The sequence below is a fragment of the Chaetodon trifascialis genome, chromosome 19 (assembly GCF_039877785.1).
Source record: "Chaetodon trifascialis isolate fChaTrf1 chromosome 19, fChaTrf1.hap1, whole genome shotgun sequence".
Lineage (NCBI taxonomy): Eukaryota > Metazoa > Chordata > Actinopteri > Chaetodontiformes > Chaetodontidae > Chaetodon > Chaetodon trifascialis.
This window is the reverse complement of record NC_092074.1, coordinates 7,643,082-7,667,426: the sequence shown is the minus strand read 5'-3', so window position 1 is coordinate 7,667,426 and position 24,345 is coordinate 7,643,082. Positions and strand designations below refer to the sequence as shown.

General features: G+C 41.6%; 1 protein-coding gene across 1 annotated transcript in view; it reads right to left on the bottom strand.

The window, feature by feature from the left end:
* The window catches only part of LOC139348218 (centrosomal protein of 128 kDa-like), a 37,705-nt gene that overhangs the window by 9,052 nt on the left and 4,308 nt on the right, over positions 1 to 24,345 (bottom strand). Inside the window, exons 8-19 of the mRNA XM_070988211.1 lie at positions 22,212 to 22,298; positions 21,749 to 21,823; positions 21,422 to 21,569; positions 19,831 to 19,970; positions 18,455 to 18,526; positions 17,954 to 18,139; positions 14,897 to 15,085; positions 13,925 to 14,386; positions 11,391 to 11,555; positions 10,419 to 10,583; positions 5,617 to 5,676; positions 3,908 to 4,100 (exon numbers count right to left, since the gene is read on the bottom strand). Coding sequence (XP_070844312.1) covers positions 3,908 to 4,100; positions 5,617 to 5,676; positions 10,419 to 10,583; positions 11,391 to 11,555; positions 13,925 to 14,386; positions 14,897 to 15,085; positions 17,954 to 18,139; positions 18,455 to 18,526; positions 19,831 to 19,970; positions 21,422 to 21,569; positions 21,749 to 21,823; positions 22,212 to 22,298 — 1,942 coding nt within the window. The remainder of the gene's footprint in view (positions 1 to 3,907; positions 4,101 to 5,616; positions 5,677 to 10,418; positions 10,584 to 11,390; positions 11,556 to 13,924; positions 14,387 to 14,896; positions 15,086 to 17,953; positions 18,140 to 18,454; positions 18,527 to 19,830; positions 19,971 to 21,421; positions 21,570 to 21,748; positions 21,824 to 22,211; positions 22,299 to 24,345) is intronic.

The following is a 24,345-nucleotide window of genomic DNA, read 5'->3' as shown; positions in this document are numbered from 1 at the left end:
AAAGTAAATGCTGGTCACGTGACGATCACTATAATTAAATGTATAATGCAATATCGTTGACGAATAAAAACAAGACTAAATTACAAAATAAAAACTCTGCTAAAATGTCTCTTCATTTTCGTTGACTAAAACGAAACGAGACGAAATGTTCTAACGTTATTCGTCTCGTTTAGTCGCGTTGTTATTATTATTTTGCAGTATTTCTGTTTCCTGTGTCTCACTTCAGGGGCTGCATCAGGTCGCACTGCACAGTCGCAGCGACGTCACGGTATTAGTTCCCACTCGCGGCATGATTTAGAAGATGCAGCTGCGGTAGGTTAAGGTTAACGACAGACAGCCGACACAGAGAACAGGACCGATGGCCGGCCAGCCGACTTCGGTTGGTAAAATAAATATGTTGTAAATTCAAATCAGAGCGTCTTCGTGTCTGGAATGGTTGTATTCTTGAGTCTATAAGGTAACAATATAATAATAAGACAACCTTGTTTGAATTATGAAATGGTTTTTTGGTTTTGTCTTTACTACTAGATACTATATTGACTGGGTTAAATAGAATTGCATTACTAGAAAGAGACTACAATTTTCATTGACTAAAACTAGACTAAAATGTCATCAGTTTTCGTCGACTAAAAGTAGACGAAAATAATCACGGATAATTCTGACTGAAATAAGACTTAAATGCTCAGACTTTTAGTCGACTGAAACTTGACTAGACTTAAAAGGGTATGAACGTGACTAAAACTAATAAAAACTAAAATGACAGCTTGACACAAAGACTAGACTAAGACTAAAATTAAAACAGGCCGCCAAAAACAACACTACTGTGCACCGGCTAAAAAGACTTTAGGTTAAGCTCACTTAGCAAGGTTTTGGAAGATTATCAATTAAATGCTATCTCTATTTGATTTAGAATTTGTGACAGATTACAGGATTCTTTCCTTTTTAACATGATCGTTTCTTTCATTTTTATGTCAGACTGTTTTTTACTTCTCTACTATGATGTCAGAAACCATTTTCATCAGAAACAGAGGAATTAACCTTAACCAAAAATAAAGTCCAAGTGGCATTGTGGCATACAGTTCAACTGTACTTCCGACACATTTCAGTAAATAAAAAACCTGAACAATTCTGTGGCACCTCTCTAGACAGCATGAGGATATTCAAGATGATCCTAACAATGAAAATTCATCATGATCAAATTATCAGTGTTTTTTTTTTTTTCATGGCAATCGGCAATAAAACCCCATACCGTCCCAGTTCTAACTGGGACAGGCACATAACACCACCCAATGATCAGTTTTACCAATTTCAATTACCAATTGTGGCACGGAAAAGCAGACTCCCGAAACCTCGCAGCGTACCAGAGAAAAAATAACAGTGTTTTTATCTTGTAATGAATGCCAATCACCCCAGTGTTAGACCATTTCAAACACAGTTTGCCGCTGGTGGATTATTTTACCCCGACAGGTGGAGGAAAGACAAACTCTGCTTGCATTTGTTGTTGATTGCGACGCCAAATTATTTTTAATTACAATCACTGCTTGTTTGTGTAATGAGGTGTTAATTTAGAGGAATGGCTGTGATTTCGTTTAGCAATAGAATTTTATTTAGAAAATTCCACAATACCTACCCAAGTTTACTCTGCTTGGCATCATGCCAGGCAGAGTAAACTGTTTTAATGAAATGGTGGCAACACATTAAAAAGAAAGAAAAGGTTCAAACATTTAATTTCCATTCATTATCATGAACTATACGTAATCATACTTATTATTCCAACGGTGTTCGGTGTTGAATTTGGATTACTCTATCGTTTGAATTAACTCCTGACATACACTCAGTAAGTAGCTGGGGATGACCGAACCTCCACCTCCTCAAGCATGTGTGCATGTAAACAAACACACACCTGACAACACTGGTCAACACACCTGACTCCAAACACCAATTTCTGTCTATGGAACAAATCGGCAGTGTCTGCCTCACACCTGTCACATCTCATCTAAAGCTTGGGATGGGTCCTATAATGTTAGAACTACTATTATCTTCACATGCAGTACCGATTTGTTTTAAAGGGAAAGGCCCATATAGATCACTGCACAAGTGATGTAATCTCTAAAGGAAAATACACAGACTGCAACCACAATCTGACACTAATAAATTCACTGAGAGACAATTACTGTACATCACACAAGGGTTCTGCAAAGTGCTGGCATTAACAGTTAATCGGCTGAGATGAGCAGACAAGTAGCTACGAGGAAAACTAATCTCATGAGAATACAATTTCCATTTTGATTATATAAATGGCAAAAAAACAAGAATCAGTTGTGATGGTGGAAGGTGAACTTAAGATAATTAGTATTTGCCACACTGCACAGTTGAGTGTTTTGTTGCAAATGCATCATGTCATTAGTGCTCATCATAATGTATGTATTCACGCATGGCAGGGATTTGTAGGTCTTGTCTTGCTCGGCAGCAATCACAACAAGAGAGCAAATGAGCAACCACATTACTGAGAAGCCATATTCAAAGCACAGCTGATAAAATCTTTATCTGCACGCCTTCAATCCAAATAACCTGATTCCGTAACTGTTGTGACACAAAGATTATTCTTACGCCTAATTACTAAAGAGACCATATCAGTGCTCCTGCCTGCAGTGAAGACAGACGGCTGCTTTGGTCAAATGGCTGATTGGGTCTAAAGACAGAGTGAACTGCATTTCCAAAGGGGGTCTGGAAATGAGGCTGGGTCATCAGATGGCTTATCTGAGCAGTGCGCTGCCGCTATAACTAAGAAACAGAGTGAAATTAGAGAGTCAATTGTCTCTGTGCTCAGGTGTTCCATCTCCTTGTCCGTCTATACCCATCCCTGTATTCATGGCCTCACTGTGTCTTTTAACGCTATTTCTCTCTCTCTCTTAATGAAACACAAATTAGGCCTATTTCCCTGTATTGTTCAGGTGAAGTGCTAAAAACAAGTTGTTCTTCCTCTGGCAGTTACAGCTCATTAGGAGAAATTCAGTCAAAAATGGGACTTGAGACAGGGGGAAAACAAGTCCATTTCCAACAGAAGTCTCAAAGTTGACACACATTAAGATGCTTTCTCAAACATTTGGAATCACAAACAGACAGGGCCGTGTCAGTCTAAAAAACAATGCATCAGACACACAGGCACAGACAGCCATTTTAACAAGCGTCCATTACAACATGACACACACAAGCCGCTCGCTGACAAAAACACTTCAGTAATGTGCAGGCATTGCATTAGTTATTGCTTTTAAAGTTGACATGAAATGAAAAATGCCCCTTTAACCCTTTTAGATCACTCATATTTACATATACATATCAGTCATATTGTCAACTCATTTCATAACATATGCCCCCCAACCCAAAAAATAATTAGAAAGATGACACCCATCAATCAATCATCATGTTAACTGCACAGAGCCAACATTCATTTGGTATATCGGGGTGTCTTTGGGTATCTATTCATCAGTACTACTGGACAGAGCGATTAAATAGAAACAAGAGAAAAAGAAAACAGGAAGTTAGTGTCAGACTAGGCCTTCAATCAAAAAGACTATTGGTCCAACAGTCAAGGAATAAGTACGCTTTCATTATGAGGTTGCTATGGTAAATATTTGACTGTTACGACACCGTTATGACTCTTTTGCCGTCATAAATAAACACAAAGCCTGATTAGTCTCTTATGATGCTGTGCTTTGACATTTCGTACTGAGTGTGTGTAGGACTCATTGTTGTGCTTTGATGCCATTGGTACCACTGTTTGAGAGGAAAAATAAAAGCCCACAAACTAAACCCACAAACTCATACGCTGCATTCTCTCTTGCTTCATAAGTGTGAGTGAAATCAACATGAAGGTATTTTGGTAATTAAACGCATGGTGGTGTACCTCTCTTTTCAGTGCTGAGGGAGTGCAGCAGCTTTTCTTGTTGGTCCAGGCGCTGCAGGAGAGCCGTCTGCTCCGAGTCCCGGCTCTGCCTGAGCGCCTTCAACTGATCCCTGGTCTGTTGATGCTGCTTCCTTAGGCGCTGTTCTCTTGTGTTGCCCTCCCGCACCTCCTCACACAGCCAGCGGAGCTTGGTCTGGTTTGTTAAGTAAAAACAAAATCAATGCATAATTGTTTTTGATAGGAGTGAAGTAGAATGGGTTTTGTGGGTTTCTTATAGTAAAGGTTTTATTCAAGATTTTGTGGAATCTGTACATTGGGAAAGCAGAATTAAAACCAAGGCCACAGTTTCTACCTTGATACCCTGCATTTCAGACCCATTTCTTGTAATATAAATGATTTTCATTATGCAGCCATACATACAGTACTGTCCACCGGTTGGTTCTGATGAAGAAGTCTGCACACTAAAACTAAAACTTCGCTGAATCCTTGGATAAAGAAATTACATCTTAATTTCTCCTCCATCTGAAAGGCTTTCTAACTCCAGTACTCTTTAAGCTGAAAGTTTACCATTCTCTTGAAATATCTTCAAACACAAAATATAGTCATTATTTTGTCATTTTGGCTGCGACTGCGGTGTTAAACTCAAGTTTAGAAAAGAGCACTGCCAAAATGAGTGTAATAAAAGAAAACACAGTGGCCAAGTCAAAGTGGCATGGAGCTCGCTGTCAGTGTGACAGGTAATGCAAAATGAATCTATAATGTTTCATTCAAACAGCTGTTACAGCCATGCAAAATCATTGGTTAAATGGGAAATGGAACTGTGCTCTGTGAGGCTGTAAATCCTACCTAGATTTTACTAACATAAAAAGGGCTAACTAGGGAGCTAATTATCGCTCTTGTTCTCGAGTGTTTTGTTCTTGTAAATGTGCAGTGCTCTGAAAGCTTTCTGACAGGAGATATACATTACAGTAGGAATTGTGCAAACACATTTCAACACAGTATCATGCATCACCACCGCAGCCATAATTACATGTTTCTTTTGTACAGCACATCATTGCAATACTAAACAGGAACTGATTTGTCTTGGAAAGAAGCCAGGAGGCAAATATTACTGCAAAGGAGACGAAGATATCGGATAAAGAACACATTAAATAAAAGCCGCTTCCGATAATTTCATTAATTAAACAAGGCTCACTAAATCAAGAGCATCGTGTTTACCATGATGCTGGATTAGAGGAATAAGATGCAGTGAAATAAAGGTACAATGACTGACCTTCTAAGGGTAGTGCAATTTACAATTGTCCTTGCCCTTATGATTATTATTATCTTATTATCATTATCACAAATCCCTAAACTTCACAGTTTCATCATGATCACTGCTGACTCCCACCACACATCAGTGCTCTGCTGTGGAAACTGGTTTCCTCAACAATGGATCATCTTTTACGGGAGGTTATACTGCAGTATATGTACACCCATATGTGGTTAGTTCAATACTTTTACATTTGCAATGACTAAATCATTGATTACATGTATTCTATGTTATCGTCTTTCATTGATCCTCTACATACAGTAGTGTAGGCTTGGAAGGAACATGATGTTCATGGTAACAGTGTCAAATGCATAATCTTCTGTTCTGTCAATTACACAATTGATTATTTAGAAAAATTCCATGTAAGGAATGCAGCTACTACATGTAATAATCATACCTTTGTCTCAGCTAGCCAGCGGTGGGGGTCTTTCACTAAACCAGGTTTCTGAGAGATCGCCTGTTGAAAGAAGAACCGAGATTAATGCAAATGTGAGCTTTGCTTTTTATGGGTGTATAGTTAGTCGTCTAAATAGGCACAACAATATATGAAGAGACATCATAGGAGTTACAGAATGTAAAAAGGAAAAACTGAAATAGCGATTGAAAATTTGGCTGGACAAACAACAGGATACAAATCAGAAGAACGGCCTCCTGTCAGACCCTTAACTTTTGTGAAGAACTGCTTCTGCCAGCTTAAATTGGTGTGCGCGTGTGTTAAACAGCCTATGACACTACACACACTGGCGCATGCACACACCCCTACACACAGAAGTTGTGTGTAGATGTAGATGTGTGTGTCATAAAAATGAGCTCAGGGAGTATGTTCCATCCTTCCCAGACAAGCCTGTCAGCATCAGCAATACAAACTGACTGTCTGCCAACTCCTAATGACTGCTGACACACACGCACGCACGCACGGACACATACGCGTTCTCACACACACACAGAAAACACACTCTAAAGACAAAAAGACACTCATACACAGATAAACACAGTCACCTAACTGGATGGCACTCAGTTGAAAGCACGCCTCCACCAATACTGTTCAGATGTGGAAAGGTTAATAATCATGCTATGCTTCATTACACGCTTGTTTCACATGAGACGAACACATGTGCATCCCAGTGCCTGAAACTGAACATTAGATAAGCCTGTTGTACTTTATCTTGTGCTCCAAGGTTTGGAAAAATTAGAGTAGCTTTTTTCCTTTGCTGCCTTTTTAGACAATCATAGGGTGCATACAGACAGGAAATATGGAGTAGAAGGGAATAATATGCAACAAAGAACTACTGAGCCTCCAGGACACCCGAAAGTGTCTCTCTATGATTTGGCCAATAATGGAGGGTTTGGCTTTTCCTGTGCACCAATGAGACATGAATTAAATTTCACACTAGCAGCTCTATGAGGTTGTCAGGTTTAAAGCTACATGCTACCATCAGCATGCTAACATGCTCACAAAGATAATGCTAGCTTGCTGATATTTAGCTGACAGAGCATTAACCATATTCATCTTAGTTGAGCCTATTATCATGGTAACATTTGCAAATTAGCACAAAACACAAAATAACACTGAGAAATGGAATAAAATCATAATATTTGTTGGGATATTTCAGTCTGAACCTCATCAACAAACAGAACAACTCACACTGCCATCCCTACAAGCAAGCTGCTTAGCATGGCAAAAAAAAATTCTCTTGTGTTAACATGAATCTGTCAGAAGTTGCATGCCTATTAGATGAAACCAAAATGCTCTACGGAATGCAAAAGCAAATAATTGCTTCTTTGCCCCACGACCAACCCTTCCATTGGGTTTTGTGCAAATCCATTCGCAGAGAACATCCTGCCACCCTGCTAACGCACAAACAGACAAAACCACAACTCCCATCCTGCTACAGGTAAAAACAATAAAAGCCAAAAGACATAACAAACACACATTCACATGTACAAACTCACACACAGCCATAAACAAAGTCAACAAAAAAGTAGAAGCATTTTTTTCAAGCACACCCTTGTGGCAAGGTGTTTACGCATGATCAACAGACATGGAAAGCAAGCAGCAGGATTTTTTTGGACTCTTTCTGTCCTGTGCCTTGGAAAACAACATTGTCACTGCACAGGTGTCAGGCAACTTTTTCAAGCTGTCACTCAAAGCCAGATCCAAGCAAAACGCATTCCCCAAGTTGTTGCCATGGCAGCTCAAAGTACGGCGATGGAGTACTGCTGTGCAGAGGTCCCCATCTTAGGAAGTGTACAACCGCATGGCAGAGCGTGTGACTGTGTGGGAGGATAAAACATGCCTCTCGCTCTCTTTACTCTTTCCCGAACCATCAAAGGCAGCTCTGCGCAGTGGCAGACAAAAAGGAGGTGAAACTGTTGAAAAACTGAACAAGTAGGCTGGGAGTTGAAAGTGCTATCTGTGGGGTTGAACTGAAAGAAATGCCACTATTTTCTCAGCAGCACTGCTGTGGAATCCAAGTGTCTGCCACTGCTAATTTAAATGTGTGACTGCATGGTTTATACGTCTCTTTCAGAGCGCGAGTAAATCTGTAACTGCGTGTCTTTGGTTACAGTTTGTTTCACCTCCTGCCGAGAAAATGGTAAAGATGGCAGAGTTTAGAGAGAAGCAAAAGGTGGAGATGTTAAGACTAAAAGCAAGTGGAAAGGACACAGCAAGATGTTTTTTATAGAGATTACTCCTGTGGCATTTGTCTTAAGCTGTTTCAAGTAAAGGAAGACAGGAAAGGTTGAGCAGACAGAACAAAGAATGACAAATGTCCCAGGCTGGATTCAAACACACAACTTTGCGGTTACAGTACATATTGTGCACTCACTTGATCCAAATCCAGCTGAGCTCAAAAGAAGACATGGACAGCAAGTAGGTCGCAAATGTGAGAAGACAGAGAGGGACAGGGAAGTACTGTAACCCTGGAGGAGGTATCCCGCAAGGTTTAGCATTTAAGGCAAGAAAAACAAATTTCAACATTGAAGTGTAGGTTCTGGACTTAGTATTAAATGATGCTATCGAAAATGTTCCTTGTCAAGAGATTTATCACCTGCCAACATATAGTAAACTCCCAATCTCCCATATGACAGCGCACAATCCCTATCAAGTTTTCCCCAACTTTCAATGCGGCACTGTCGTACAACTTCTTACAATCGAGCTTCTAAAGAGAAGGAAGGACAGTACCATGAGGTAACTGAAACCTAATACACCCCTTAACTGTTAATGATTCCCCTCATTAGGGCAATCACTAGCGAGTTTGACTTCTTTTCAACATGACAAATTACAGATGAGGCGAGACGTTTGCTCGCATGTCTGGGTGCAGTACTGCTGGACCAAATTGGGAAATCTATATGAGCAGATAAGAGCTGGCTGGGTTCATTAGCCTGAGGCAGCAGAGGAAAACTAGCTTCAAGCATGTAGGGGATTAGGGCAATGTTGTTTTCCAAGGCACACCAATGGTGAAGGAGCCCCCATGCAGGACACTGCCCTGCCCATCACGAACACCTTGTGGTTCAGTGTCTTGCTCAAGGACATGTTGACACACACACACACAAGAGGTGCCAGGGATCAAATAGCCAACCGTGGGATTAATAGACGACCTGCTCTGCCTCCTGAGTCACAGCCGCCACTGTATATCTGTAGTTGACATCACAGCATTCAGTGCAGTGTGTTTGTACAAGATAAGTACGCCTCAACAGGGTGCTGCATCCAGGTGATGTGGAGCTGCAAATATCAGTCAACTGACAGAAAATGAATCTACTACATTGACAATCGAGTAATCGTTCAGGTCTTTTGATTTAATCAAAAGTTTAATCAGCAGATTAATTGCTGATAGGAATAATTGTTAGTTGCAGGCCTGGTGTGCTCAGGTGACGATGGCATAGACAGAAAGCATGTATGTTTTTAAGCCTTCAAAGCTGTAACCAAGGCTGGCTGGGTGAGCGGAGCGTTGAACCCAGAGTCCAAAAAAGTTGGGATGCTGTGCAAAATATAAATAAAACAGAATGTGATCATTTGCTAATCCTTTTTGACAATTATTCAATTGAAAAAAGTACAAAGAAAATATACTCAATGTTTGACCTCATCAGCTTTATTGATTTTTATAAATATCTGCTTATTCTGAATTTGATGCAGCAACACATTTCAAACAAGTTGGGACATGAACAACGAAAGACTGGGAAAGTTTATTAAACAGGTTCACTGGTAACAGGCGAGCAAGGATGGAGCGAAGTTCACCACTTTGTGAAAACATGATTGTATAGAGGATGTTTCGACATGGACTCAGGAATACTTCATAAAATCGTTGCTGGCAAATGATTGTATTCTGTTTTCATTTATGTTTTACAAAGAGACCCAACTTTTTTGGAATTTGGGTTGTATAGTTATACAATACTGTATAACAAGACACTCAACACCAGCCAAAGTGGACACTTGTGTTTTTCCTCTACATTGGTTTCATCTCAGCATCACAAAAGACTACCTTCTTAATTAAGGAAAAGACATGAAATTATATGTTGACTTGAAAAAAATATTCATATTTAGCACTTAATCAAATTGTTGCTTGGACAGCTGTGGCTCAAGAGGTAGAGCAGGTGGTTCACTAAAAAGAAAGTCATTGGTTTGATCCCTGGCTCCTCCTCCAAATTCCCCAAATTACCGATGGCTGTCCCATCAGTGTGTGTGTGTGTGTGTGTGTGTGTGTGTGTGTGTGTGTGTTTGTGTGCGCGCATGTGTGTGTGTGCATGTGTGTGTGTGTGTGCGCGTGTGTGTGTGTGTGTGTGTGTGGCATGTGTTGTAAAGCGCTTTGAATGATCATTAACAAGCTGGTGGTAGCAGCTTTGTGGAACACGCGCACGGACACACACACGCGCGCACACGCGCACGGACACACGGACACACACACACACACAAAAAAAAAAACACACACACACATTTCTGTCCTTGTGAGGACACTCATTGAGATAATGCATTCTCTAGGCCCTAACTCTAACCAGTGTATCTAAATGCTTAACCCCAAACCAATTCTAACCAAACCCTTAAAACCAAGTCTTAGCTTGAAACAGCCCTTTCACCTTGTGAGGACCAGCTAAAATGTCCTTTGTTGGTTAAAAAAATGAACTATGTAGTAAGTACAGGTACATCCCTGCATACACATAAACAAAACAACATAGAATTAAATATAATGTAATAAATACCTGCAGTTTGTCTTCACTGTTCCTAGCCAGGCTGCGACAAGCTGCATCTAGTTCTTCACCTATGGAGGTAAGGACTGCTTCTTGCTCTGCTTCCAACCGCAACACCTCCTCCTCCAGCTTAACAAGCTCTGACTCCGAAGCACGCCTCCGCTCACCTGACCTGACCTGTGGAGGATGGGAGCGAGCCCAGTGGGGTATTGTGAATGCAAATTAGTGTTCGCTGTCGGGTGTTTTCAGTTATGTCATTTGAATCTTACAAGACAGTATCAGGACACTCGTTGAAGGAGATTTTGCAGGAAGTAGAGATGCAGGTTTTCTTATCGCAAGATCAATTCCAGTAGCTGTTACAGTTTACTCAATAATACATACAGAGAAAGACAGAAAGACAACCTTGGGCACCAAGAGAGCATTCAGTTTCCTCTCACACAAACAGACCTAGTTAAGTTTCCCCTCTCTGGCCCGCACTGTCAATAGTTTCAGGGTCCCTACCAGGACATGGTCAATCGATATGTCCGAAGCACAGGAACCAACTGATCAGTACTGCTCAGGGACCGTGGATCATTATCCTGTCCCTGGGATAATAAACCACCGATGTTACATTAAGAAGGGCCCCTTTTTCTCCATTCACCCGATTTCAAATCAATACATGGATCTCCCCAAAGAGCTCCATACAACTTAACAGCGGTCTGTCAGAGAGGTGAAGAGGGGTTCAATACTTCATCTGCTGTTGTAAAAAAACCTAAGGGCATATTGATAAACCCCCTTTAAAAATACTGCTGATTTGGCACCACTTAACCTTCAAACCATTCTCAGTTTTGTAGGATCAAATGACCTCACCAGATAGCCCCCATCTTGGAAGTAGCTGAGCATAGATGTGTTACACTGATATAACAATGGATACTTTCACGTCACTCAAGATCTGTCATTGTTTTGAGAAACATGGCGGCAGGAGGAGGAGGAGGCAGGGCTTACTTTGTCATCCAGTTCCTGTTTGAGTAGCTGGTGTTTTCTCTGGAGAAGTGCATGTGCCTCGTCTTTTGTGCTCAGCTGTGCTGCCAGTTTATCACACTCATCCTTCATCCTGTCCAACTTGATGCGCAGCGCCCCACACAGCTCCTTGTCTGATGCTGCATCTGCCTAGTAGAGAGTGGATGTGTTTAAAGCCATGATACACAGAAAATAATTCGAGACAAAGAGGACTGATGGTTTACCTGCTGCAAAAAAGAATCAAACATCAACTTAAAGCAGGTTGCTGTTTGTATTTCTGTGATTTCCGAGCCCTTAAATATACTGGGAATTTGAGTAAGTGCTGCAAATCCATTTCCAAAATGGCCATTTTTTGACAAGAATGCTGTGTTGTGGATTCTACATCTTACAGCATGCCATATTTGCCAGGCACTAACTATTACTCAAGTCTGGCAGATACAGGGTGAATTCATAATGAGGCGCCATGCCATGCCATTCTGTGCCACATAAACAAAGAACATCGTGTAATGTGTCAAGACAATGTGTAAATGCTATTGCCAAGACTCTGAAATCAAGTCAATAATTCATGTCTCAGGTCCTTCCGAAGCTAGCAAAAGTAAATCCATCCTGGCTTTCCATCGACAATTATCACATTATCACACACAGCTCAAGATATACTTAAGTGGAATTAACAACAATGAGTGGGGACTGGGAGTGACAGGAGTGACACAAACAAAGAAATAATGGAAAAAAACAGAACTGCTGGAAGAGAGAGGAAAGGGAAAAACAGATTGAAACTGCAAAATCAGAACTGGAGGGAGGCAGTAAGAGAGGGATTAAGGCAAAGAGAGACAGTGAGAGGGAAGATAGAGTGGAGGAGAAATCAAGACTGAGAGGACAAGGACAAGAAAATAAGAATATTTTAAGCTTTCTCTGACAGTTGACAGTATCAGAATCGTAACACTGGCTTCTGGCTATGCAGTGTGAATATTGGGTGGGCTTCTTAGGGACATCTGCAGCACCCGTAGGCTAGTACTTAAAAACATTCTAGCAAACGCCCTTGTCCTTACCGCGCTCGGAAATGACACCATTACAATGAGCTATGTCAGATATTAATGCCATTCAGCACAGCTAATGGGCTAAACTCAACTATATCAGCGAGGACCATGCCCCTTAAGAAACAATGTACCCTTGAGGGCTCATCATTGAGATATTCACGGGAGAAAGGGGGGGGTGGGCCACTGGGGGAGTAAGTCAAGTGGAGTCCCCTATCTCCAGCACTGCCTTGATGAGACTTCTGAGGTCTGATATCGGGGGTTTTTAAATATTCACGCTTGGAGCTTTGGAATGGGCATGAGGATCCACGGGGCACCACACACCATTAAGGGCTCAGCTATTCTCGATTCACCCATACTCAGAGGACAGAGCCCCGGCCAATGAAGAAAATCACTCCAAATGAGAATTTTGTCTGTGTCTCGCTGAGTCGGAAATATGCCAGATGTTTAGTGGCTGAGGCGTGTTACCCTGTGCTGAATTTGAAGTGTGTGCCAATAGTACCTCTAAATGTCAATTAGAGCGCGGCACTCTGTGATCCATGCCTGGGTGCAAAGAGAACAGATATCTTTGGTTGGCTTATGACCTTGACATCTCAAATTTGATTTGATTTGATTTGACAAATTAACAGAGTGTGTCACATCTGACACATAATCCAGAGCTCAGCCATGCTTTTTAGATGGGCCTTTAGGTACATTTAAGGGAATAGTTGAATATATTTTGAAATATATTATTTTCACTTTCTTGCCAAGAGCTTGATGAAAAGATTGCAATATCCAAGAGTACTTTTTGAGGGCCTCTCGTTGTGCCGTGCCAGTGCAGCATAAGATATAAAGCATTTGATTAAAACAGATGTAATTTCATGGCAACAAATCGAATATAAAAAGAAACAAAAGAATACAGGATGCAAGCAGCCCATGAGCCTTGATATATACTGTGAAAACACCCTGCACATGTCCACATCGATCATGTTACACACATTAATGAGAGAGGATGGTGTCAGCCACACTGAGCACAACAGAGTGGCACACACACATCTAAAATGACTAATATTTCTTATGTGATTCGCTTAGAAAAGCTGATTACTATTTATCATCTTTTAGAGACACTTTCAAACTCAAAATTTTGTTGCTTCTTGGGGAGCTCAAGTCTCTTTTGGGGGAGCTAACCAACTCTCCTGTAATTCAAGCACTGCAATATCTGCTTAACAGCAGGGCTGTCAACGGATATTCCAAATGTGAATATATCATCAAATTATTAAAAAATCCAGATGTTTGATTGTGAAAATTAATATTTGATTGTGGAATAGACAGCAGCACTGCCACAGCGGCTGGACTGCACTGCAACTCACAGAACCAGAGTTACTGCTGTATGCACAAAGAGTTTCATCTAACTCAGCAAAAAAGCGGATAAGTGTATTTTCCAAAGTGTTTCCTTTAACTGTACATTATATAAAATACTTGAAGCATACTTATAAAAAGGCTTACCTTAGCCTCCTTCAGGTGTGCCTGTATTTCATCCCGCTCCTGTCGGCAGAGCTTGAGCATGTCCTGCACTTCACGATCCTTCTTTGTCCTGCTGTCCTCCACCATGGTCTTCATGTTGTGCAGTTCTTTCTGATGCACCTCTCTCTCAAGCTGCAGTTGCTGCCCCAGTGTGGCCCACTCCTCCTGCACTGCTGTCAGTTTGGCCTGCAGCTCCGATGTGCCCTTCTGGAGCTCCTTCTTGGAGTTCTCCTCGTCAGCCAACCGCAGGGCTAGCTGGGCATGGGCTGAGGTCATCTGCTTCAGGGCGGTCTGGAGCTCGGCCTGTGTGTCCCGGTCTCTTTGACAGCGGCGGCCTTGGATGTCAGCTTGCTCTTCCAGCCTCTGTTTCTCGTCCTCCAGTCTCGCCTGGACAGCGGCCTGACGCCGGCTCTCCTCCTCCAGAACAGCTGAGGCCTCCCTCACCTAGGGTTCAGAGCGCTGTTAGAATCTGATCCAAGCTTTTTTGATGTCTCTTTAGCTGAGGCTTTTGTTACACATTCCTTTTTTACTATAACAACACCTCAAAGTAAACACAACAAACTGGTCTGCCAACAGAATTAAATCAACATTTCAGCCATGTCTGTGGTTAGACTAGGATTTGTACGAGAATGCCAGTGTTTTTGTAACCACCAAACAAATATTTCTCATGTCTACCTTGACACAACTTCAATGTTTGCTGACTTCTTTCTGTCATCATTACACAACACTCAAATTGCATACTTGGTGGTAGTGTGGTGTTAAATTGGTCTTGAATCAGTGAACTAGAGCTACAAATACCCTAAATGATTCAAATTTAAGGAATAAAAAAAATTCCTAGATGCACACTGTTCAGTGAAAACCTGACCCACCCTGTGGGCCCATAAGTAATAATTTTTCATTGTGCCTCTAGTGATTTCAAAGATATTTTCTATTTCTGGATGTTCAACCCCACACCTCCCGGATCTCTTGCTCCAGTGACAACTGGCGCTGGCGGGTCTCAGACAGCTCCACGTCCTTGCGGTGGAGCTCTTCTTCGCGCTGGGCCAAACGGCCTAGGATTTCAGCAAGCTCCCTGCGGGCTGCCTCAGTCTGCTGGCTCAGCGCCTTCAGCTGGGCCTGAGAGCTCTCCTTTTCCCTAGCTGCCTGGAGGGAGAAAGAGAGAGCAGGAGCAAAAAAGAGAGAGGGAGATGAGGGGGTGGGAGAAGAGAGGAGGGGAGGAGGGAAATGAAGAATGACAAATGAAGAGGGGGCCGAAGATGGTGTACAAAAAGGAGCTCTAACAATAATGATGAGAGTGAGAGAAAGAGTGACAGAGAGACAGAGGGAGAGAAACATATGCAGTACCAGCTCTTGCACTGATAGGAAAATGCTAGCACTCAGCTCCCTGATAAGGGACAATGGTCAGGTCTGTTCAAGGCAGATTGCTTCTAATACTCTGGCTTTGACGGGAATTTGGAAAGACTTTACTGTAGCTCAGAACCTAATCATTTAATTGAGCACTTGATTCTCTCCCCTAATTCATTAAGGGGGCAGAAATGATTTTGTAATTAATTCGCATCACGTCGAATATGCCAGGTGGGAGTGTGTCTGTCTGTCTGTGAGGCACGAGGCTGCTGACTGTGAGTTTGGAGGTGACTCACTCAGTTCAAATGGAATGGAAATCACTGGGAGGTGACTTTCAAGATAACAATAATAGTCAGCCGTTAATTATTCGACTAAGCATAACGGCTGTAACATACCTCGCAAAGGTACTCCGACTACTTGACTTCATATTAAGTTATATCATAATTAAGTTAATTCAAAATATCCTATTCAAGAGTTTTCATCTGACTGACTTTCAAAGCCCGCTCTTCTTTACATATGGAACAAAGTATGGAATACAATGAACAGACAAAGGTATGTATTCAACCATTATGCTTCGTTTGGTAATTAATAAAAAAGCTCCAGCAAATTCCTCTTTATGTATTGCTTGTATTGGTGTGTATTAATAGGCATTCAGTAGTTCTGAATAGCATTTTTCTTTCACTCTTCCTTCTTTCTCATCATCTTAAGAGGACTGAATGTGGCACACAATATGGATCGCAACAGATATGTATTTATATCTCCCATTTGCAATTATTAGACTTAAAAAAAATCGAGAAGATGCTGCTTTTGCTGATTTTACTTTCAATTTGTGCTATGAAACGACATGTAGGAATTGGACCAGAAAAACTCATAAATATTTTAACATCTGCATTTCCCCCGTGATGGGAGGGTGTTGATTTCTTTTTTCTCTAAAATGTTGAGATCTAAACTTGCATGTCCTCCATACTGTACTGGAACAAAAGAAGGAGGAAGGACTGCTTAGAAACACAGAGCTGCTGAAAAATATTTGAAATACAACATCTGAGTAACAGAGCAGACATTTTTTGTGGCATCATGAGTCCATAATGCTCACAACACTTGCCAGGATTGTGTGTATCACTGATGCCAGTTGTAGCAGCCTAGTTTGTTTCCACCATCCACTGACGTCAGTGAGTTGCAGAACAAAAGGGAGAGTTTGGCTGAGGTAATATTTGTTTTTCTTCTTGTGTCACTATGAATCAGTCTACTACTCAAGTGGAGAAATGCATTGCAGTACAGACATTACTGATTAATTTTTAGAACACCCTGTCAAAGTCAAAGCAGCTATGCATTAGTCCATGGCTAAGAAAATGCAACAAAGCCAGTCAGTTGTTGTTAATAGCACTGCTAGGCCAGCCAGCAGCAGCAACACTATACGGAATGTTTGCGACAGAGCTGCCGGGGGCCGACGACGAGAAACGACTTGTATTTGAGCAACAGTTGCCCATCAGTGCCAACTGATACCTCATCACTAAGTTGCAGTGAGATTAACTGTGGTCTAGTAAACGTTTGCTGGATTCTTTGGAACAACTGAGAGCTTTAAGATAAGCCGAAAGAATGACTGTTGCCAACAGGAACAAGAAAGCAGCTGCCTACTGAGAGGTTTTGATTGGTATCTTGAACACAGCATGCACAGACAGAGTGCTAGTTTAAGTCTAATGCACACTAACAGTAACAATTTTGTCTGCCTGTTACCAATGGCACACATTTGTTGACTGTATAGCATTGCTGTGTGTGCAAAGCATGTTGTATTTGTACATTTTTCATGCATGCTGCTCAGCTGCTTTACCATCAAGTACCTCATACACAATGCATATTGGTACTTTAAGGCACCATGGGACAGACTCTCTTTGCAGGAGAATGGCTATTTCTCTGTCAATATGAAGGGTGCCACAGTGGTTTTAGTCCTAATAGACTAAATCTACCATAAATACAGACTACACATCCAAATAATTAGATGCAAAATGTTGCTTTAAAGAGGTGCTTCAGTGACTTAGTGCTGTAATTCCATAAATGTAGGTGCCATATAAGGGGAAACATTATAAGAACAGTCAAAATCAAAGCAGCAAAGGCAGAGATATCCTGACTTTGAGTCCCGAGTGCCAGTCAAAGTCAAAAACCCAGGATCCTACATTTCCCATAACACACACACTCCCCTGCTTCCTAAATGCCCACTTGTCTCAAACTCCATACCTCCTGACTTTAACGCCAGCTTTATGTTAAAAATCTTAAGTCTCAATGACGACACATCCAGGGTTATTTCTTCAACTATGGAAAGCCACAGAGGACATTATAACTGTCTTCACAGGCTGAGTGGTACACCTTGAGAAGGGCAAGCTGATCTTCATAGGTAAAATCCGTCAATTGTTCCTTTAAAGCAAATGGGGTGAGATCATTTTTCTCATTTCAAATGCAGTGTCGTGATTCCACTCCTCCCACTAGCAATATGTTGAGGTAAGGCAGAAAAAGGTAGATAAGTCCGCTGATCTCAATGAGTTGTTGAGATGGATTTTTTTTCCCTGAGCAAAGACAGCCGGCATTATAAAGATCAGCCGTTACTTAGCCACAGCTGCTGCTGTAGGCTGCGGTGTCAAAAGTGCTGTAATGAATGCATCTGCCTCAACCGACCTGCGAGGCCTTGTCGGTATGGAATTGCGCCTGGGCCCTCGCCTCCTCCAGCTCCTTCTGCAGTCTCCTGCACTTTGCCCTCCACTGGCGAACAGCCTCCTGGGCCCTGATCTTCAATTCATCTCTGGTCCTCGTGCTCTCCTGGAGTAATGCCTCCATCTCCCTCCTCTCTGCCTGCCCTCGGCTCTGAAAGATGAGTGAATTCAGACATAAAGTGTATATTTGTACTTTATAATCTGAATCAGTGTTTTTTTTTTAATCATGGGGTGATACTAAATGTCTCACAGGCCTAATTCTGAAGGATCTCATTACTGCAGCATTGGTTTTTGAATTCTTTACGGTGTAACTCTGTGAACTTGTGGCCCTGAATGATGCACTACACACAATATGCATCCAATTTAAACTGCCACTAGAAACCGCATCCCTTGCTTCAAGTGCTTGAATAAAATTATCTATCCACTGATGAATTACAGAGTGATGCAATATCTAATATTAAAATACCTGTATTTCCCTTAGCTGTTCCAGCATTCGTTGCTGCTGCTGCTCTCGCCGCGCCAGGTCTGATGACAATTCCTGGTATATAGACAAGAGAAAGGTCAAGGACAAATGTGTTTGTGTGACTACTATTGCCAATGGGAGGAAAATTACAGAAAGGCAGGTGAAAGGGAGACAAAGCGGTACGGATGGATGGGTTTAAGGCAATGGAAGCCAAGAAAACGGAGAAAGAAAAGGCAACTGATTGTTAAAGAAGGAAGCGGGGGAAAAAAAGGTATGAGGGATTTAAAGAACAGACAGAAAGCGAAGATGAGGACAAAAGGCAAAGACAGAAAGGTCAAAGTAAGTTGAGACTGTGTTTACATGGTGCTTGCAATTGGATTATCTGCAAGCCGGACTGAAAAGTAGAGAGTTGCACTGGATTAACTTCATATCCACAACAAAATCACAATCACTTTGAAGTTTCAAGTGTGACTGAAGTCTAAAGTAAGGGCAAGTAAGGTTAGTCTGGTGCCGTTCAGGTATTTATATTAAATAAGACTGCCAGTTAGGAGTAATTAGTCATAGACTGATTCGGCATAGACCTATTAGACTCTATATAAATTCAGTCGCTGAGAAATTGAATCTTCCACCCCTTTCTCCTCATTATATTTCATCTCTGCTCATTTACCGTTAAATGAAACACTTCCAATGTCTATTTTGATCTAGACATAAAAACCATAAGAGGTGCCCCAGGTGATACATGCAAACACCCACTTCATCTTTTAACACCTACTCGGCAATAGGGGAAGCGTGGGAGTTTAAACACATATTCAGTGAAAGAAATCAGAGATTAGGGGAATGCGCCAATGCTTAAAGTGCAGCTATTTCTACTGACATTTTATTGATACCACCATAGCCTTGAATACCCCTGCTTAATAAGGCAATGCGTTTTTGTTTTGTTTGTTTTTTTCTAGATTTTTTTTATGTCTTGTTACAGTGATGGAAGTGACACATTGTACCAGTTTGAGAAGGATAAATGACTGCTGGTTGACTTCTGATCTCCTATTCCAACTGTCACTTCATCTGACGATTTTAAGAGGATCAAGCGGCATGGAGTTGGCGGGGGATGCGACCACGGATGAGAGGCACCCGACAAACTGAAATAACCCCGCTCAGGGTGGAGACAGCAACAACGGGCAAAGTCAAAAGCATGCTTGTGCTGTGTTCGTTTGCACTCCAGCTGGGGGATCCACAATGTTTCCCATTTATTCTTTAGAGCGAACTGCAAAGACAGCCGACTGGAGACTAAGGAATGACGTGCAATGCCTTCTCTGTGCCACCGCTATAAGCTCGTTATTTCAGATAAATACCCACTGTCACACAATTTCTCTGATACACACCTCCACCTGTAAGCTGAGTTGGACCCTCTCCTTCTCCTTGCGGTCGAGGGCTCTTTTCAATGCTTCAGTCTCACTGACGAGTGAGGCCGCGTGCAGCTGGACTCGCAGCCCTGCCACTTCTTTTTCCAGGTTCACATGATCTACACACATGTACACACACATTCCACATACAAACACACACACCTGACACATCGTGTCAAGGAGCACAAGAAATACACCGTACCTTCTGCAAAAAGGCAAAACAAACGCAGGCAACATTTCTGAGCGAGATAAATATTTAAGCAGAGCCCATCTTGAATTTTTTTCTGACCTTACTCTGAAATTTCTTCACCTTTTTATGTCCTGTACTGAGGGCTCATATGAATGGCTCACTGTCAATCACTTCACTTGGACACTTGGGGCCACCGTAAGATGATAGATGTGACCAGAATATGAGAGAACTGATAAGGTGTGAATGAAGCAGGATTTGATCAAGATTCTGATACAAACACTAAGCACCGTTGGACGTGTCATCATTAAGTATTTCACCATCTTTCGCACAATCTATGTGAAATTCAGATTTCAATAAATAATCTAAATCATCTGAAAATTCCTGCTGCACACTGAATAGTCTGACTTCAAGGAGTAGGCTCTGGTATGTTTAGGTGGCATTCTCCTCTACTTTTTCAAGGTCCCTGACCAACAATCTTCACGCTACACAGTAAAAACTTGAAGTTACCCTAACTCAAACCTGGTCGCTAATGGAATGGGTGTAAACATGCTAGCAGCCAGTGGTTACCTTTTCCTTTGCAGGGGCTTCGCCATTCTAATGCCTCCCCATCTGCAAATATTCCACCAAAACAAGCTGCCCTCCTGACACCATTTTGCAAGGGCACTGTTGCACCACCCAAGACGACTGAGATTGATTTGAAAACACACATAAATGTTTTTCCCCTTATACCAGAATGATAATAGATTGAGCCAGACCATTCCCCAGTGCTGACACAGCACTAAAACAAAGTCAGGAGACAGTTCTGGCTATGCAAGACGACATACTGAACCACTCCAGAACTTAATACACACAAGAATCTGTTATTTTCAAACTTTCACTGCCTTTTAAGGCCACTTTGATGCCCTAAAATCAATAACATTAAAAAAAAAAAACAGTGAGTCACTGATTGATAAGATTTTCAATATGTTTCTCTAATTTGCCCTCAGTTCTCTTTTATGATCATAAATTTGATATTTGCTTTTCTGCATTATGGTCAATTCAATTCTTCGTCCTCTCTCAAGCAGTCCACTTGCCCTGTCCTCACTGTCTTCACTCTTGCTGGCCTTGTATCTGATCTCAGGTATCTCTCTCTTCCCAGTGCTCTGCATTCTCCTATGCTTGAAGGTATGATCTATGAATTGGCAATGCATGTGTACTGTCTGAAGACTTTCTTTTCCAAGGAAAGATTGATACATAAAAATAACAAGACATAATACCAGCTATTTCTATGGCTACAGAGTTGGCATAGCAATCCTTTAACCCATCCATCCACCCATAACCTGCACCTAAATCATCTCTCCCTCTTCTCCTATTCTGTTTATCCAGACCTGTATTCAGTACCTGGCTCTCGCTGTCCACCTCTTCCCTCCTCCCTGTCAGTGCGGTTGCCATGTGGCTGAGCAATGGGCTGAAAAGTCTCCAGCCGAGCCCTCTGAAGCTCAGCCTTCTCCTTCCTCATCCTCAGCAGCTCACTGTGCAAGTTCTCCACCTGAGGATCGTAAGCCGTGCAAAGCAGAGAGAGAAAGACATCTGACTGTCTGACAGCGGGCAGAAAAACAACACTGAAGTTGTCTTAGAAGACACTGCACTGTTTATTGTTTAGTCTCCTGAGGTTTACTGTAGATGTGCAAATACAATCAGGTACAGTACACACAGACGTAAACAAACCTGTTGAACAAGGGACTCTCTGCTATCCTCAGACTGCTGGAGTAGTCGTCTAGCTCTCTCCAGGTCCTGATCCATCTATGGAGAGCATAACAATAACAATACATAATGAGAAAGTGGTTTAGAAATTGATGTGGAAGTAGCAGGAGCCAGGTGTGATGTGTGCACATTGCCTACAGTATATCATTAGGTATGTAGCATCTCCAATCTATAAATTTTGAACATGTTCAAATTGAATTAAGGCACAATTATGAAAGTGCTGGGAATTGGCTTTATTTGATTTTCATCTGAAAGGTTTAGAAATATTAACTGCCTAAAAACTGTAATGCTAACCACTAATATTGCGTTTCAGTAAAATGATGCAGGAACTTTTAGAAAGGCAAACTTCCATAAAGTTAATAATAATTTACCGCATGCTTTTGCTTGGTTAATACAAAGATTTTCCTTTGAGACTAAATATATTCACCTTGGACTTGTCCCTCTCTGCTTTAAGCAGCCTGGCTGTCATGGCCTCCTCTCGCTCATGGGTTTGAACTTGCCGTCTCCCAGAAGTCTACAAAACACAATACACAGGCCACAGCGCGTTTTATTGTGAGAGCAGACACATAAGCGTAGCGTAAGAATGAAACATGAGAGGTGCTATTGCATCACAGCGTCACACATCTCGTCTTCTTGGAACGAGATACTGGCATCATGGTGGATTTGTACAAGAGCTTAGATCCCACTCAATCCCACTCACTCCAAGCAGGCTGTGCTGATGAATTACCGGCTGCTAGCAATAACATCTACCCAAGTGACTCATCATCTATTTGATTCACATCACAGCAGGCCCATCGGTGGGGAATAAATGTGCCCTCTGCTCTCTCTCCTCTCCTGCTCTTTTGTAGTAAAGGAGATTATTTTCCTCTTCATTTCCTCATGCTTGTTTATTTACCCTTAATTTTTGGACAAATGCGTTATTTCCCATCGCCTCGGGCCCTGCCGGTGTCCCATTAGGACACTACAGAGGAGTTGGATGCAAATGAATTGGTAGCTACTATCATTAAACAGTGTGTTGAAAAGTCTGGCTCACAAAGGTTATCAGCCTGGGTGCAGCTACACAGTGCCCCTCTGTGGTCTGCTAATAAACTACACTAGGTATGAGAGATTTAAAAAAAAAATACTGATGCCATGACACTTATGAGCATGTAGAAAACCCCTGTGCACCAAACCAGTAACCGAGAAATAAATGGTTCAGGCCTTTCAGAAATGAACTAACATTAAGCTGATGAGGTATGGAATGGTTTGTGTGGCTAAATGGCAAGTAGAGAGCAATAATATGAGATTATATGTTCTTTACTGTGACTGTAGGCTCCTATTTTGAGTCCATCTAGCTCTGAGTCTACAACACTAAAGTGCCCCTAATGACAGAGCTCTCTCAGCTGTTAATGCTATAAGACAAATGCACGCCTAAAAAACATGACTGGCATGCAATACAGGAAACTAGCAATTATTTGCTTAGCAACCACTTGCGCTGCATCGAAATAATTGCCTAGGTGTGCTTTATAGTCTCACAAAAAAGAACAAGATGGCGAGGTTACACAGCGGGAACGCTGCTTTAGCAAACAAGAGAGGACGGCGGTACATTAGAGAGAAAAGCCTTGAGTAAGACACCAGGATTTTTCTGCTCAATGGCTCAATTCAAATGTATGTAATGGACAACACAGTAATAAATGCTGTATCTAACTAAGTGCAAGATTATACCAATTACACTTAGTAGGTTGGCTCTTTTCTGACTTCTTTTTCTGTAAAGGAATAATTACTCAGCAGAGATCACTTAAGAATGTTTCAGCATTCATTTGTCAAGCTTGCATTTTAACCTTTGTGTACGAGAGCTGGCAGCCAGAACAGCAGCTTTTGTTTTTAATAGAGCATTAATAAATCCTGTAAATGTTAATGGTCTGTATTGTTATTCAAGGACAGAGAGAGTGTGTGCAATCAAGCTTTTGGAGGTTTTTGAGAGAGAAAGCCAAATCATTGCCATCCTTGTGACACTTTTAAAATGTTTATGATGAAATAAGGTGTCACATTTTCACAGCCATCATTATTTGGCTGAATTTGTGAGGACAAGTGCCCAAAAAGCAGCTACACCAGCTGTTGAGGGTCACTGCATCAGACCAGTAAGCAAACAGCATCAGATGGCTGGAACACACTGATCTGAGTGTGTGTATGACTCTTGCGTCCTTAGTATTTGCTTGTATGACATACGTTCAGATTGTAATACATGCTTTTAGGCATCTGTCCTGTCCTGGCTTTTACTTGGCTTCCTGTCACTTACGCTGTGTCCATTTCTATGTGGTTTAATGTTGTTTTTTCTACTTTTGAATGACTTGTTTGTTTGTAAAGTATCGCATTAACCTGCTCAGGGACTGTAGATGGAATCTGACACATTTAAATCATATTGAGGTGGATCAAAGCGTGTTGTCTCTAAGAAGTAAATAAATGAAACAGGTCAAGAGTTATATTCCATCTTGCCCTGTCTTCATCCCTCTATTGCATTTATGTGTTTGCACGGCATCTCTAGAGTATTTTTTTCACATGCTCTTTGAATGTGAGCGAAA